Source organism: Tursiops truncatus, chromosome 16 (assembly GCF_011762595.2).
Source record: "Tursiops truncatus isolate mTurTru1 chromosome 16, mTurTru1.mat.Y, whole genome shotgun sequence".
In the NCBI taxonomy this organism is placed as follows: domain Eukaryota; kingdom Metazoa; phylum Chordata; class Mammalia; order Artiodactyla; family Delphinidae; genus Tursiops; species Tursiops truncatus.
In genome coordinates, this window is record NC_047049.1 from 2723686 (window position 1) to 2741185 (window position 17500).

At 55.0% G+C, this 17500-nt stretch overlaps 1 protein-coding gene across 17 annotated transcripts in view; it reads left to right on the forward strand.

Moving 5' to 3' along the window:
* EBF3 (EBF transcription factor 3) overlaps positions 1–17500 on the forward strand; it is a 117641-nt gene that overhangs the window by 86663 nt on the left and 13478 nt on the right. For all 17 annotated transcript variants that reach the window (XM_073793799.1, XM_033842499.2, XM_033842503.2 and 14 more), the window contains exons 9-10: positions 241–371; positions 863–989. In XM_073793799.1, the coding sequence (XP_073649900.1) occupies positions 241–371; positions 863–989 (258 nt within the window). The remainder of the gene's footprint in view (positions 1–240; positions 372–862; positions 990–17500) is intronic.

Consider the following 17500-nt stretch of genomic DNA (forward strand, 5'->3'; position numbering starts at 1 on the left):
TTGCTACATCAAGCCATTTTTTCTCCTCACTCACTGGTATTCCGTGGCTTGGCCTTTGCTTTATAAAACATTTAAGAGTTTGCTTTAAACACATCAACGTGCTGATCTACGATTGCCCTTTGCGTGCCGCCCGGAGGAGCGGCCGCCTCTCTCCAGCCCCGCCCAGCGTGGCTGGAGGCGGGCAGCGTGGCGGCAGCGTGGCAGGCTCTGAGGTCTGCGTTCTCTGTCTTGTGCGGGCAGCCACTCCGTGCATCAAGGCCATCAGCCCCAGTGAAGGCTGGACCACGGGGGGAGCGACTGTGATCATCATCGGAGACAACTTCTTCGATGGGCTGCAAGTCGTGTTCGGGACTATGTTGGTATGGAGCGAGGTAAGCCCGCGAGATCGGTGCGCGTCCGGCCGTGACTTTGTCCGTGGGCCGTCGGACGTGCTGTCGACGGTGCATTCTGTCGCCAGATCCCCTGAAACCGACGGTCCGCCCGTGGCAGGGGCTTCTCCGGTGGGCGGGTGCAGACCGCTGCCCCACAGCCCTGGGGTTTCAAGCCTGGCGTCGGAGGTCCCTGAGTGCCCTGGAACAATTAGTGCTAGAATTACTAGAAGCAGGTTTAAGGAGACATATGGTGGTGATTTTCATATGAATGATGCCCTGTGGCCTTTCCTGCAAACTGAAACCGGGATCATTTGCAGATATTTTTCTGAAAGCACAACTGTAGGTCCTGAGTCTCTGGGTGACAGCTAGGAGGGAACATTCCAAGACGATGGTCCAATTTTTGCTCATTTTGGTAATTATATCCAACTGGCAAGTGTCCGCCTCTTACACCCAGTGCCGCTGAAAGCCTCTTCCCTGTGTGGTTTTTATAGCTGATCACTCCCCACGCCATCCGAGTCCAGACCCCACCGAGGCACATTCCTGGAGTCGTGGAAGTCACCCTGTCCTACAAATCCAAGCAGTTCTGTAAAGGTGCTCCTGGGCGCTTTGTCTACACCGGTGAGTTCACGTTTCCAACTTTCGTGGTGAATCGGTAGATGCTTCCTCCCAAGGAGGGCCTCTCGGCCCCCGGGGGCCCCCTGCATGGGTTCTGCAGTGAGGATGGGCGATCCCTCCATGGCCCACCGCTTGGTGTAGTTAGGGGCGGTGTCTACACCTTCTTCCACATGGTGTGACGCTATGGACAGGTGCAGCCAGCTCGGGCCAGGTGACCTGGGCCCCTCCCCCCATCCGTGGAGCTTCCCTTCTCGCCTGCAAAGCAAGGTGGTGGGAGCTGTCAGTAACCACAGTCCCCCTGCTTCCATCGGGTGGCTGCCCCGCGAGGTCCCAGAGGTTAGGCTGCGTACCCAAGGTCACACGCACCCTGTAGATGGGAGCAGGTCTCTGCCCTGGGCCTGGGGCCTCAAGCCCCACACCGCACTGCTGCTTCAAGGGGGTCCGTATTCTGGGAGGGTCTCGGACACACTGACGTCACCAGAAAGGGTCACGTCTGCTGAGAGTCGTCTGCTGCAGGGCTTTGCCCACAGGCTGCTTGGAGGACACCGTGCGTCTGAGGTTGCTACTGAGAAAGGCCGTAAATGACCATACGGCTTGTCTGCATGGGGACCCCTAGTCCTGCCACCTGCAGAAGCTGTAACCTCTGAGACGTGTTTCTGGGGGTGGCCGGCACCCGCTGAGCCCCACGAGGGCGGAGGGGACGGGGGCTTGTTCTTGGACAGCATGGTCTCCAAGTGCTCGTGTGGTCAGGGCGGCGGGTGGAGGTCCTTGCGGGAGCCTGGCTGGGAGCCGGGGGCTCTGTCCACGTGCTGTCACCTGCTGCAGGATGCCCGGGGCAGGTCTGGCCTCCCCCTGGGATGCAGGCTTCTCCTCTGTCCAGTGGGTGGGTGACAGGGTAGAGACGAGGTCCCTTCCACGTTGGGGGAGGGAGGAGGGGTAACTCACCCCCGTCAGGAAGCGTGAGATGCAAAATGTAAATTCTTCCAGTGACCACTTTCCTGCAGGCCCTGTGTCACTCCCAGGCCGTGCCTGGCTCGGGTCCTTGCAGAGAGCCAGGGCTGCTGTCCCCAGAGGCACCCACACCCTCAGCAGCCAGGGCTGCCAGTGACACCGGGGTCCTTGATGGGGGGAGGCCGCCTCCTCTCCAGCCCCCAGCGGCCCTCACGTGGTCAGGAGGGGAGAGAGGTTCCCTGCCTGTGCTAAGGGCCGTTTCCTCCCGTGGGACCAGCTCGCCTCCTGGTGAGCCCGGGAGGCGAGATGGAGGGAGGGCGGCGCCTCCTGCGGGTGCGGCCTCCACGTGTTAAATAACCGCCGCGCGGAAGCGGGCTGTGTAGTTGGGGTGCTTGTGAGCGCTCGCGCCCGCGGCCGCCGCGGCCGCCAGGTCCCGGGAGGTGGGGGCCAGGCTCCCCGCAGCGCTGGGCCGTCTCTGCAGCGCCCCTGCCGGCCTGTGGGCGCCCGTCCGGCTCTGGCTGTGAACTCAGGCCGTGGGGTCCTGGGCGCCCCGCTCGGCTCCGCCCGGTGTGGCCCAGGGACCTGGGGGGACCCCCGAGTCCCGCTTTCTCCTCGGTGCCGTGTGTGACCTGGGCTCCCGTCGGGTCTGGGTTCCTCGGAGGAGGGGATGTTTATGAGCTGGGCGGCTGGGAGCCACACCACGTGTGGGCTCCACGCTGCCACGTGCCCCGTGGGCGCCAGGTTGGGTCAGGCACCCGGTGAGCACGTCCGTACGTGGTGGGACCGATGGCTCTGCCCCAGATGGACGGGGAGTCGGCTGTCCCTGTCAGCCTCTCTGGTCTCCTGGCCGCTCCCCCGCGGGCGCCTCCGGCCCTGCCCCTGACATCCGGTTCTTGACCCGCGCGCGGGCTTTTGGTGCTGAGGTTGGCGGGCCGTCGTCAGCAGCAGCGACTCTTTCTGAGAGGAGACACAGTAGCAGGAAGGTCTGGTTCTTCACCCCACCGTTGGCCACTGAGGACGGTGGCCCGCATGGCAGGAAAGGGCCCCATGCTGAGCATCGCGGCGGACGCGGGTGCGGCTGGAGGGGGAGGCGCGAGGGCAGAGGGCCGCCCGTCGCCGCCAGTGGGTGTCCCGTGGCCGAGGGCCTGCCTCTCCGGGGCCGCGGTGGGGCAGTGCTCTCTGTAGCCCGCTGCCCTCGGCCGGGCAGGACGCTTTCCTTGGCCGGAGGCCTCGTGGCTGCAGGGCAGCGGGTGTCCCCGAGTCTGTTCCAGTGACACCCGCGTCCCGACGCCCATCTTCCATTTCTGCAGCCGACGCCGTGACCCCTCCCTGCTGAAGGGGCTTCTCAGACCCCAAGTTCAGGGTCCCGGTTGCCCAAGGCTATGGGGTTTCCTCCATCAGGAGTTCTCCCACGAATGGGCCTTTCAATGAAGCCATTCAGTGAGCTTGGCCTCTCCGCGGGGGCTAATTTACAGCCTTCCCCCACACCCCCATCATTAACGGGAATATACATTTCAAACGCACGTAAGGGATACGGGGGCCTACACTCCCAGAGAGCAGAGGAAAGGTGGGGTCATAACCTGTCTGACCTGGAAGCTTCTGTCTGATTTGCATTGCCCTGAAATTGATGGGACAGAGAAGCAATCACTGGGAATTGCTCTCCCTCTGAAAGCTGAGCCAGCCCTTCTGGAGGCAGGACACGGGCGCAGCCCCTGCGGGGAGGGCCCCGTCCCCTGGGCATCTGGCTCCCATCAGCATCCCCGGGCCTGGAGGCTGCGCGGACACCGTCACACTGAACCCTCGGGGTGAGGCCGCCAGGCCTGGGGATGGGGAACCAGAGTGCTGAGGAGGGCCCCTCCCCCTGCCCCCAGCCAAAGGCCTAGGCCTAAGTGATCTGTTTACAGCGATCTGAGAAGCACCCGATGCTTCAGAACCAGACCCGATTAGTCAACCCAGAGCGGGCGTAGGCAGCGGGGGCAGGCCAAGCCCATCCATCCAGGCCCCTGTGCCTGCTGCTTTCAACTACTGTAAAGACACAGTTACCTTGGGAAGCAGCGGCAGTGCAGTTGATTAGCACGGTGAATTAAAAGGAGGAGTCACAATGACATGTCCAGCTCTTCCGTACTAGTCCTTTGTATTCCCAGCGTGCCTCACCCCTGTTGTAAGAAGGTCAGAAATTAGAGAGAGAGAACAGTTTTCAAGCGGCTAGCACTTAGGAGCAGAATTAACAATCGCCCTGTATGTAATTGCTAGTTAATAGTAAATTGCCTTCTAGACCGTAAAACGCAATATGAACGGGTGGGCGCCTAAAATTAAATTAACGAGATATTTGCTGCATTTAAAAGTGAACAGTGCACATTAATAACTGAGTGTAACGCTTGTTTTAATATTTGTCTAATAGTGTATCATTTGCTTGTTTAATAATAATCAGAATAGTCCCGGGACATCCTGCCTGAGGAACTCAGTGGTATGGGCAGATTGAACAGTTCCACATTCGTAATTTCACCAGTAGAAAGACGTCAAATTGTTAAGAGCAATAAAAGAAATTAGTTTTTAATTATCATGTAAGCATTGCGGTGTTACTTGATTAAGACAAATTGGAATTTGTATGCTTCTAATTGAAATTACGTTTGAGCGAAAACTGCTTTTACAGACCGTATTCCAAGTGTGAGGTGTTCACGCACAGGTGCGAGTGTCCCTGATTTCCTAACACGTCCATTTGGCAGAAGGGTTTTCCTATTACACAAAAAAACTGGAGCTGCTCGGTGGTGGCCTGAGTCCCAGCGTGGCTCTGCGGGACAGCACGACGCAGCCAAGGGGCTCTTCCTGTTGACCTCTTGCACCCAAACGTGTGGTTGACCCACCCTCAGTTTAGAGATTTCTTTTGCTCAATTAAAGGAATTATATCACCAGTTACCAGGAATCAACATGCTGTCTGCCCCGGGCCCAGCCAACCCAGTTACTAAACAAGATGCTGGCAGCGATGGTGCCCAGGCCCAGAGCGGCACGGACAGAGCTGGGGCCGGTCTTAGGTCTGCAAAGCATTGACTACGTGGGGACATAAAAATGGTCATTTTCTGCACGAAGACGTGCATTCAATTTCAGTCATGGAATCATTACTCAACCAGTAGCTGCTAACAGTTTGTGTTCTTCCCGATACAGCGTTTATGGTTGGTTTGTTTGTTTTTTTTAAATCCCGTTGTGCCTGGCGACATGTCAAGGAGGTGACCGCCTGTCCTCGGGAGCTGCCCCGCACCAAGGGGGGTGTCTGTGGGCTCGCTCGGGGCCATCGTATCCTCTCGCAGCCTTCTGCCACCTAACCCACACTTCACCTCACCCCTGGAAGGGCGCCGGCGTTCCTGAAGTGTTTTAAAGCTCTTTTGTGAGTGTCCAGATGTGATTCTGTCCGCAGCACGGTGACACACAGTAGAGGCAGTGGCACCCTCGACCACAGCCGGCTCCAGCTAGCTCTCTCCCAGGCCAGCGCTCTTCAAACAAATTACTTGTATCCACGGAGCAAATGATTCCTAATTGCCTTCCACAAATCATACTGTTTCTACTTCGCTAAACTAAATGCTAATGCCTTCCCCTTCAACGTAAACCGGCCGATTATTTCGATCATAAGTTCTTAACCGCGGAGATACTTTCATTCCGGGTTCGAGTTTGGGGTTCAGGAGTCTGTGACTCCTGGGCTCCCTGTCCCGACCAGTGAGGCCCGGCGGCTCCGGCTGCTAGCTGTGCGTTCCCGGCTGCTGCGGGCGTCCCGCAGGCACAGGGCTTCCACTGGTCCCAGCTCGCCAGTTGGATGGTGTCAGTGGAAGTCCGCGGTCCCCTGGAGGATAGACAGCCTTGCTTTCATGTGAGGTTAGTTCTGTGGAAGAACGTGCTGAGCTCAGGCCGCCTCTGGGCCCGTCCGGAACCGGAGAGCTGGGATGGCACTCAGATGACGCGCGACTCCAACGCGGTTTCTCCTCCCGCCCCGCCCACGTTGGCTTGTCCTTGGTTACGTGTTGGGGGCAGAGGGCGAATTTCTCCCCACTGGCTGGGATGGTGTGCAGACCTGGGCGTGGAGACCAGCTGGTCATCTTTGGGGTCATTGGCGGGGCTCCTTAGGGCCACAGAGGAAGGGAGGGCGTGCCCCCCCCCCCACGCTGCCGGTGTCCTCTGCATTAGTGCGGTCCCAGCATTAGACCAAATGACGATCAGTGAATCTGCCAGCTTGCTGAGTGGGCACTGGGGGCACAGATCCAGTCCCGAGTCCCTCTAAAGGGTGGGGCGGTGAGGGCTCCCGGGGTCCCTGCTGCTTCCTTCCTCTCCTGTCTCGAAGGAGGCCGGGAGAATGAGACACACCGCTTGTGCTATTGCACAAGTAGACTATTTGTCCTAATCAGTGACACCCATTTACTAGAATTGCTTAAAATGAACTATACCTCACACAGAAATCGCACATTTAGAGGGGTTCCATTCATCATCTGAAAATTGAGGGCCAGTAAACTTTTCTGCTCCTCCAGTGGGATCGTAGGCATGCATCAAAATGTTAGAAATGATTGGTGAGAGGGAGCTGTCACCCATTTATCAAGGAAAAGAACATTATTTGCTAATTTCCCAACCAGGCTGGTGACAGGGTGCTTCGTCTTTGGACCCACGGTGACCAGCGTGGCCTTTTTGTTATTAGTACAAGTCAAGCGCTTTTGGGCAGCTGCTAACAAGACACATTTGTCTGTCATCGGAGGGGCTTTGGTTGTTTTCCAAGGGCTGTGACCACAGGCCGCTCTTCCCGCGGCCCGATGGCTGTGCTCGGTGGGGCTGCGCTCACCCGGGAGGAGAACCGGCTGATAAATCATGAAATTTCCGCATCAAGGTGAAGGTATTGACTCTCGGCACCGAACCTGACAGAACGCAGCAGAGAGGAGACAACCATTTGTCTTCCCCAAAGGACAAAAGGGTCACGGGTTTCCCTCAGTGGGTGCGGGGACGCAGGCCCGCCAACCTCCCCCCACCCGGGAGGCCGCGGGAACGCGTCGCGGGATGGGACTGGGCCATGTCCGGGGTTTTATTTGGCGTCTCTGGCCGGTCAGGGTGCCTGCCCGGCTTCTGGGACAGGATGTGGGGTGGCAGGGAGATGGAGGGACCCCTTAAAAGCACAACAAGAGTGAACAGCATCAACGGAAGTGCAGAATAAGGCAGCGATGACAGGGGGTAAAAACAGAACCCCACGAGTCACCCTGGCAGGAGAAAGTCCCGTAGCTTCAAGGAGGAAGACCAGGGAAAGCATCAGAACCACCGTTTCAGCGGAGAGGCCACCGAGGGAGCGTGTGAGCCTTCTGTTGCCGAAGAGGAGAAGAAATAGGCCCCGCCCGCCGTGGCCCTGGAAGAGTAGAAACAGGGGCGATGCCTCTTGTTCTCTTCCTGGCTGCCTGCAGCCGGAAGCCACAGGCCTCCTCCACCGCGTCCCTTTGGCCGCGCGCGAGGCCATGGCCCAGGCGGGAGGCGGACGGGGTGAGTGGGGTTTGCTCTCGGGGGCTGTGCGAGCCGGGATGGGGACGCCCCTGGGGTCCAGGGGCTGCTCGTGTTTTCATTTGAAACGTTTGTTTTCGAAGGTCTTTAGGCTGTTGGCTGAGGCTTGGATCCTAAAGGCTGAACCCGAGAAAAAGTCCATTTAAAAAACTATCATTTGAATCAGTTGGGCCTTCTTAATTCATTACAGAAAATGCAAACTTGAGTCATTCGAACTTTCTTAGAATGGTTTTTCAATAAAACAACGAAAGATGAGAGCCTCTTCGTCGGGGACGTGAACTGTTTGCTACGCCCCCCAAAATAAATACATCGAAGTTTTCAAATGCGCCTAACGAGCATCTGAATAACTTGGTTCCACGCGGGACCCGGGTGCCTGTGGCTGGCGCCCGTGCTCTAGTAGAAGACGCGTTACAGAGCATGTTAAATTTTAAATACAGAACCTCCCATCGGGACAGTAGGCCGCTGCAGATCTCTGTACCTGTCGGTGTAAATCATCTTTGGGGGAAGTTTCTCAAAGGTGCAGCCTGGCAGTGGGTCCGTCATCCGCCTTCCAGACGCCACCCTTCCTGCCCTCGTGACAGCCCTTCTTACGCCCTCCACGCATGGGAATCCTCCCGCCTGACAAGGTGAGCTCTGCAGGGTCGGCCCAGCCTTCTACCGGCCTGACCCTCTCCCACCCGGAGCATCTGGGGACCAGAGTCAGGGCATCTGGGCGGCGGGGTGTAGAGGGGATTCTGCCAGATTTCTTCCCCGTCTTTTCATCCTCCCAGGAGAAGGCCCTTGCCGGGGACTCCCCGTGGCCCTTCAGGCCTCGGCCTGGGGATGGGAGGGGGTGGGGCCGGCGATGTGGCGCTCCTGCCCCTTCTCAGGATCCGTGTGTCTGGTGCTGGGATCGGCCAGACGCTTTAGCCCCATAATCACTTCCACCCCGCTGGTGAAGACCAGCCCGGCGCCATTCCTTGTGAGCACGTCCCCAGGGCCCTTCGGGATGAACGAGCGCCAAGCCCGCCCTGGGGCTGCTGTTCCTCGGGTACTTTTACAGCAGGGCCTCGGTGCCTCTCAGGGCATCCGGCCACTGTGCACCCCAAGCTGAAGACGGCTCCGTTTGCCTGTGTGCTTGTCGGTTACAATGGAGGTCGTTTCCAAAGTTGACCCATTTTACCACCACGGAGGTGAGCCACACGTGTGCGAGGTGCTGGGGCCGCAGCCTCACGTGCCCTGCCCGCGAGCCACCTGCCAACGGTCCCTCCTCACACCCTGGCGACCGGCCCAGGCCGCGTGCGCTCTGTCGTGGCACCAGGGGGCCCACCTGCCAGCCACCTGCCTCTTCTTAAGCACCCCTGACGCCGTGCCCATCTGGTGCCTTCTTTCCTCTGCGCTCAGAGAACACCCGCCGACAGTAATGATCTTTAAGGCGAGCGTAGCGTCCAGGGTGGGATGCTGAGGCTTCGTGTCGACGTGACTTGGAATTTACCCGTGGTGTCCGGCGTTCAGTGTGTCCCCGAGGCCCACCTGGGCCTGGTACTCTGCACGTGATGCAGAGAAGGCGGGAAGGCAGCTGCGTCTCGTGGGTGCGCTCGCGGTGGGTTCCTCGCGGTGGGTTCCTCGCGGGGCCCCAGGCTGGCTTCACCCTGGCAGCCCCATGCCTGGTTCTGGGCGCCCGATCCAGCTGACTCAGAGCCTGATGGGAACGAAAAAGAGAAGAGACCGTAATGAAACAGTCCCGAGAGCTGTTCGGGTCTCCGAGGAGAGAGGCAGCCGTGGCCCTGTGGGGTCTGTGGGCGGAGCGCCCCTCCAGAGACGGGGGGCCGGGGCTGGCGGGCTGCGCCCCCGCACGTCGGCGGCAAGGTCGGGGGTCCGCAGGCAGAGGGCAGAGCCTGCGCCACGGGTGGAGGAGATGGAGGGAGCGCATCAGGCGGGACTGTTTTACTTCAGAGACGTAATCCAGGATCCTGTGTTTGAGGACTCTGTTTTGTGATTTCAACATTTACGTTAATCTTGGCGATGTCTTTAAAGGCTCTGCCTTAGAACGTTGCTTTTCCTCTTTGTTCACCTTGAAAAACCAGGGGTTACAAACGCCTCCGTGGGGATTGAGGAGGGCCAGCTTTTCCCCTGGACTGGGGGGCCTCTTCCTCGGCCATCCGCTCCACCCCTCACAGCTGGGGGCCTGCTCACCCCAGTTCCGGCCTCCGTTCTTTTACGCAGACGCCAGACGCCCCGCGGCCAGTATTCAGGCCACGAGAGGCCTTCCCCTCGGTATAGGCACAGCTGGTACATGCATTCTAATCTAGGTCGGGGTGTTACTTTCACTTAAAAAATTTTGTTCTTTATTCAGATACAATTCACACAGCCTAAAATTCACCCGAAGTATACAATTAAGGGGTTTTCAGTACAGTCACAGAGCTGTGCAACCACTAAGCTAAGTCAAGAACAGTTCATTACACAAAAAGGAGCCCCGCACCCGTCAGCAGTCCCCCCGCCCCCCCGCCAGGCAGCTACGAATCTACTTCCTGTATCTATGCATTTGCCCCGCTGGACATTTCCCGTGCACGGAATCATACAGTACGGGGTCCTTTGTGACCAGCTTCGTCCACTCACGTTTCTCCCGGGTGGAGGCGTGATCAGTGCTTCCTTCCTCTGTGTGCCTGAAGGGTCTTCCCTTGTACACAGAGACCACGTTTTATCCATTCATCTGTCGGTGGAGCCTTGGTACAGTCGCTTCTCAGGATCCACCGGGGATTGGTTCCAGGACCAAATCTGTGGATGCTCGTGTCCCTTACAGTGTGGTCCTTCGTAGCCGAGGTCAGGGCTGCGGTTGGTTGAATCTGAGGATGTGGGACTGGCGGATGCAGAGGGCCGACTGTGAGACAAGTGATGCTGCTGGGAAACATTGGTGAACCAGTTCTCGCATGGATATATGGGAAACGTCATGTTCCCATGACTTCTCCAAGTCAGAAGTGAAGTATACCTTCTCCATTGGCTTAGAATTTTCCAGAAGCCCTGTGGGTCCTCATGGTCCTTACTCGTTACTGTGGAGCACCTACTGTGCGCCCTGCGCTGAGCAGGGCAGGTGCTGTGACACAGGGTGACGGCCGCACCTTCCGGGAGGAGCATGTGATCGGATGGCCTGGGACGTGTGCCCCGGGGGCTGGTTGCCTCAGGCACACGGGAGGGAGGGGTCTTCCCAGAGCAGGACCACCTCCAGCCTTGGGAGGGGGTGAACTTCCAGAGCTCCTCTCTCGGCTTATCTCTGTACGGAGATCTTACGCGGGTTTCAAGTGTGCCGACCCGCTGCCCGCATGGTTCCCCACAGAGCGCTTTGTTGCCCACTTGGGTTTTACCCCTCCCGGCTCAAAATCTCTAAGAGGGTCGACAGCACAGGCACGCTTGATTTTTCTTTCTTAAAAGAAGGGTGACGTCTGGGTAGTTTGTGCTCTTCGTTCTGTCGAGGATGATTTTTATTGGCCACCTTCTCCCTCCCTTTTGTTCAGACTCTTTTACACGTGGAGGAAAGGGGCTACCTTGGCTGGAACAGCCGGGGTGGGGGAGGGGAGGGTTGCAGGGTGGCCAGTGCCCCTCCCCTGCCTCCCTGGGGAGCGTGTCTCGGGGGTCCCTGTCGCCGGGGGCCGAGCCCTTGGAGGAGTGGGAGCACCCGACGCCGCGTGCTTTGGTTTTCCTCAGCTGCCGGCCTGGGCTCCGTAGGCGTCGTTTGAACGTGACTATAAAAAGCCGTAATCTGGCGCATTCTTCGAGGTATGTAAACAGCATTGTTTGAACGCAATCCAGCAGTTGTCGGCAAGGGTATTATTTTGGGAACAAGGAAGACGTGCTGTCCCCTTTTCTGAGTCTAGTGTCACATCACAATGCCGCCGTCCGCTGCCAGGCGGCGGTGAATGGCGCAGGTCCCTGTGCGCCGGGCCGGGCGTGTGAATACCAGAGTCCTCCCCGTGAGGCCGAGGCGGTGCCTGACTTACAATTAGAAGTCAAGCGTGGCGCTTCTCCCATCCTCAGAAGTCTCAGTGACACGAGGTACCCTCGGCTTAGCGGGTCGGAGGGGCTCCCCCGTGTGAAACCGACGCTGCCCTGGGGTGGGTCTGATGCTGGAAAAGCCACGCCCCTTCGATGCGGGCGACCTAGGCTGAGCCGCTTGGTGCTTGGCGTTGGAGAAAGTGCCCGGCGCCTCCCGTCTGTCCCTGCTGTGCCCAGGCCGGCTCCGGGGCAGCGCCTCGTGGTGAGTGATGCAGGCCCACCGTGGCCTTTGTGTTTCCCGTGCACGGTGCCTGGCTCACCCTGCCGAGTTCTGTGATTGAAATTCATTGCCGAATTTATTGAGAAATTAATGAGAAAAGCTGCAAAGTATTGACTTTGAGAGGAAAACACAACTCATCTTGAATGAGGAGGAAAATGCAGCAATAATTTAGCCGCTATTGATTTGGCCCTGTCCATGTATCGATCTTCATTTTACAATATTAATTTGCACCTGCAATCGGCTGCTAAGGGAACCGATTTCATTTCGTGGCCGCGTTAATGTGCAGAGCGAGAGGTGCTCTTACGAAGTGGGGTGTTGCGGGCGCGTTGCGGAGGCCGGCTGCTCTCTTTCTATCTTTGCTTGTTACTGAAATAGACTAAAAATTAATTTTTTTGTCGGACAAAATATGAAAGCAGAAACCTATCTCCGACGTGGCCCTCCTCTCGGCTGCACGGCCCGCTCTCGGGCGGCCGCACAAGGAGCCGCCAGCCGCCTGGAACTCCAGCCACCTCTCCTCATCAGGCCTGGACCAGTTCAAAGTTCATGAAATTTCTATGAGCATTGATCTCGCCCCATTGATTTTTTTTTTTGCAGCAGATCTTTGAAATTTTAATTTCCTGAGCATCTGAATTTCTTATAGATGAAATGCACTTGGAGGGGACAGTTGATGATAAAGTGGAGAACTTAGCATCATTTGAAAGCCTAAAAAAGGGAGGAGAAAACAAAACAAAACAAAAACCGAAAGCCAGGCGTTCGCAGCCCGGGTGTCATGTCTTAGAGGTGGAGCGATGGCGGTGCTCCGGCGGGGCGAGGTGCGCGGGAGCTAAATACCAGTTTTGTCTTCTGCGGCCACGCATTTTTAATGTAACTTTTCATACAGTCATTTTTGAAAGGAAAGCTATCTGGAGAAACAGCAGGACAGAGAAACATTCTTCAGTGCACAATCATTTGCTCACAGCAGTCTTTATCACCTGGTCAAGTTCACCTAGTTACTTATCAGTGGGACATTTAATAACCTCAAGGTGATATAATTGCTATTGGCATTTTTCCCCCTTGGATTCAGCTGGTTAATGTGTAAACTACTTGTCAGCAAATAGCACTTTGTCACTGAAATCACTAACACCCTCTAGAGGGATGTCTTTGTATTGAGCAATTTAATTTTACTTTATTTAATTTTTACACATTACAACCTGTGTTCATTCAGGCACACTGAAGGGTTGCAGCCTGTCGGGGCAGGGTCTGGGTATCCCTGTTAGTAAAATATACTATATCTTATTTAACAATCCCCATTGCTTTAATTGAAGTGCGTTCTTGTCCCTCGGAAAAGGAACTGCAGATGTTCTTATTATGTAGTTATGTTGCTAATGTGAAAAACTGCCTCATTACGAGGATCTGTTTGTAGCTAGAAAATTACTGCATTATGACAAATGCATGATTGGGAAGTTACAGGAAGATGATCATTATTGAAATGAAACTGGAACTCATTTAATAGCTGCAACCAGCAGCTGGAATGAAGCAAATGAATGTCTTCCTGTTTTTATTGTTGTAGCAGGTTTTTCAGGCAGAAGGAGAATTTGTGCTAAACCTGAAACTTCTTGTATCTTTCTTTGCTCGCTGGGCTTCGGTTTAAGCAGCGCAGAGGCGATGCTAAAAGTGGCTAGTTTCCTACCTGTGACTGTCCCCCTTGTGCACTAAGGACACTGTTTTAAAAACACAACTGTAAGAACAGCTAGTCTTGGTGTACTTAAAGTCGGCGGCCCTGCTCGCTGGCTGGGCTGGTCTCCAGGTCTCCCCTGCAGGAGTGGTTGGGAGGTTGCCATCACAATTCAGCCTTGTCACCGTGACCCCTCCTTCCTGCCCCAGACCCAGTCCCTGTTTGCAGGCAGGGCACCTCCAGCCAGGCCTGGGGGGCGGTTGGGGGGGATCCCAGCACCCTGGGCAGGCAGCCCATTGAAGCCGCAGCAGCATGAACAGGGGGTCAGCTCTGCTCGGGGCTGCTTTTCCCTGATGCCCTTGGGGAGCGGGTTTCCCACAGTGAAGCCCCAGGCATGTAGTAGCTGCTTAATAAATGTCGAGTGGATGAACCGGACTTAAAGGCATTCGGTTTGGCCGTTTTCCTTCTAAGAGAGGTGGCTCTTTGTAGGAAACATTCACTGGCCCCAAACACATACGCTGCCCAATCTGAAATTCTGTTTCTGTGTTATCAACCCAGAGGTCCGGAAGATGTCCCCTTGCTTCATTGAATTACGTTTAGATGTTAATGGACTTGCTGTTCGAGTCTAATAAAATACTCATATACGTTTTGGGGTATTAGAGATCAGCACAGACTGCAGGGCAGGGTTGGCTGACAAAGAAGGCTGAGCCATCAGAATGAAAACTAAAACTATGTATGTCACAAGAAAGAAAGTGCCACTGACTCTTGCCCATTGGTACGTTTCTAATTGCAGCCGGCCGATTGGAGCTGCTCTGGCCGCAGCTGCAGCTCAGAGCCTGATGCCATTTTCTGCTGCCACATTAGCTCCGGCAATCCCAACTTGAACTGACATCACAGACCGTTAAAATTTTATCAATTGCGGAATGATTAATCCCCCAGTACACGGGCATGACTTAAATATTTAGAATGCTTCTTCTGTTATGACTTTAATGCATGTAAAGTAACGAGATTAACTCCAGTACACTCAAATATATTTAAATATGTATCCTTCCCGAGCTGTAGGCTATTCCGGCGTGTAGGACTCATTGAGTCTATGTGGCCGTGTCAGGCTCTATTTGTATGACCCGTGCTGGATGCTGGCCTGCATATGATAGCCGGATATCTGGCCTTTCACAGGCTGCCTGATTGCCTGCCCCATTTGGCATAAATGGAATGTGATTCCCGGCTACTCCAGCTTCTGGTTCATTCAGGTTTTACTGCTGTGTAATTTTCTTAGTCTAAAATAAAAGCTCTCCAACAAAAATTACTATGCATTAGGCCACGGTAGCCTACTCAAATGGATATTAATACGGTTTATCTCTAAGAGGACGAATAATGTATTTGAAACAGATAAAAGGCCCTCCACTAAATGAGGAATGTTAATATCTTATGGCACGGTTAATAAAGAGATATTTCACAAGGGACATTTGTTTTATGACTTTTGATACAACAGCCTTATAATCTGACATATCTTAAATGATATAATTTTGTGCCTGCAGTCATCTCTTTTATAGGTAGTGGCCCATCGTAGCAAGATTTGAATTCAGAACAAATAACGGGCACTAATTACTTTTTTTTTGCGGGGGCGGGGGGGGGGCGGTTTATTATAAAACTCACCCTCTCCGACGCAGATCGGTGGAAATCCCTGCAGAAGGGTGCACGCTTATAATACATTTTGAGAAATGTCTTGGTTTTTCCCCCTTCAGCAAAAAATAACATTTGTTTTTGTTGTGTTTAAGGCAGAGTTTAAATTAATTTAACCCAGTGACACATGTTCAGAGACTAAGCACGCTGCTAAATAATTCCTGGGAATAAACTGCTCAGGAACCAAGTCCATTAATTTACGGCTCTCCTGATGCTGACAGATGTGAGGGCCGGAGGAGGACCTACAAATATTAACATAAAACAAATTTGCTTTATTCTTCTTCATATTTCTTCTTCGTCCCGACTTGAGCTCACCCAAGGCTCCTTCTCTAATTATCCACGAGGTCAGTAAGCAAAATTGGGCAGAAGCTGGGAGATCAATACAAATTATCCCTGAGCAAACCAGTGCTGACAGCTTGAATCGCAGCATATGTTTACCCAAAATCAGGCAATTTATCTTAATATCAGCAAAGTAATGCAGTGCAGGTGAAAGGTCAGGCAATCTCTCCCCCTCATAATTACCCAGTTCTAAAACAGGAAAGTGGTATTGATTGGCCTGGCTCGGTGCTCTGTGACTGGACGTGCAGAGCCGTGGCCTGGCTCGGCCGGGCCCTCCTTGTACACTCCGCACGCGGAGGATTTATCAGATGTGCACGAAGGGGCTTCTGCTTTCTCCTCCAGTTGTAGAGTTTGCCAGCCAAGTCTGGGCGACTCCTTGTCTTGCCTGGCACGGGGCGGAGGGCTCTGTGGGGTGTGGCCCTCGGAAGGCCGCCGCCCGGCCCCGCGGATGGCAGCCGCTCTCGCAGACGCAGAGGAGGGCCGTCCCACCCTCAGTGATCAAAGCCCCCGCACCCGCCAGAACCGAGAACATGTCTCTGCTTCTGTAGTTTGAAGACAAGGGCCCCTTCTTCTCATTCTTCCACGTAAATCCGTCGGGCTACCATAGCGGAGCCCCCGGTGGGATTTCTAGCCGCAACAGCGGCGCCCGCCCCCTGCCCCCCTCGCCGTGTCCAGCACGGCGAGACCTACAGTCGTAGGATGGCATGTCGTCTTCCGAACGTCCGACCTCGTTCTTGGCGGTGCGCTCAAGACGTAAACGCTCTTTGGGCTGAAGCGGGAGGTGAACGGTACCCCCGTGTTTTTTTCTACTGCTTTAAGATCTTTTGGGTCCTAGAAGGAGAATGTCAATTCCACTGAAACATCGGGAATGTCTCCCCCAGAATGAGAGTGTATGGTTATTACAAGTCATAAAGCTTCTGAAAGCTTGCATTAAAGCGTCTATCACCTGTCGGGGCATTTGCATGAAATCAATAGCGGCCGCCCATCTATCTTTTCTGATCACCTTTCATCAGGCCGATTCATTAAGTCGAACAGTCATGGCGATTAGCTGGGGGAGAGGAGAAACCTGGCGTGTTAGGGATGCACAGTGGGCCACCTTTTTTGTTCCGCAGTCAAGACACATAAGACTTCACCGCATCCTTTTTTGGGCCAAGTCGCTGGGTGAGGCCCAGCCACCCTGCTCCCTGCACTGCACTTTCGCCTGACACCCTTGTCCCGGCCAGGCAGAGACATGACAAATTGTCCCCCAAGTCACCGCTGACAGCTTCTGATGATTAATGGTTTGATTATGAAGTGGTTTTACACATATAGAATTTACATCACAGAGAGTTAGAAATTTTGCCGTGTCACCTACGCCGAGGCATTCTGAAGAGCTTTACTGTTTGCAAAGGAAAAGGAGGGCAAAATCGCGGCAGAAGCCATGTCATGTAAAATCAATATGTCGGATCAATGCTTTATTAACAAGAAAATGTCTTACTTCACATTCCTGTGCGGACCTTTGTCTGCGGCACGTATGATGGAATGTCAGATCATATTGCGGTCCTCAACTTTCGGGCGCGTTATCCAGTGTACGTGCAAGTCTTCCGGCGGCGCTTACGAGACCCGCCGTGGGTGTTGACACCAGCAGCCCGAGCACTCGAGGATAACGGTGACCAATTATTCCGGAAAGCACTTTCAAAGGCAGCCTCTAACCTTGCTCCTTGAAGCTGTAGCCTTTGTGTTCCCGGCGCTCCGCAGACCTGCTGAGTTGGGTGGTGTTAATCATCAAATTACGTGCTGACTAATGAGTGATGGCCCAAATTGCGGGCTGAGTAATGAATAGATGGCGGCAGGTCTTATTAGTCTCAGAAAACCCCCTGATTTATGTCGCGCCATGCACCGTGGCGTTACTCCACGGAAAACGATATCTACATCAAGAAGTAATGTACTCTAATAAGTATTTTCATCTTAACTCGCGTCCCCGGGCCTCCGGGCTCAGTTTTTGTTGGAGTCAGGCAGAGCCATAATAAAGCCCAATGGCTCCTTATGAAGCTTGTTAAACACAGAGGCTGCAGTCGGACGGAGCCCCGGCCGTGATTCATGCTCCGTACACAGCGCGCGTGCCGCTGATTTATGGCCGCG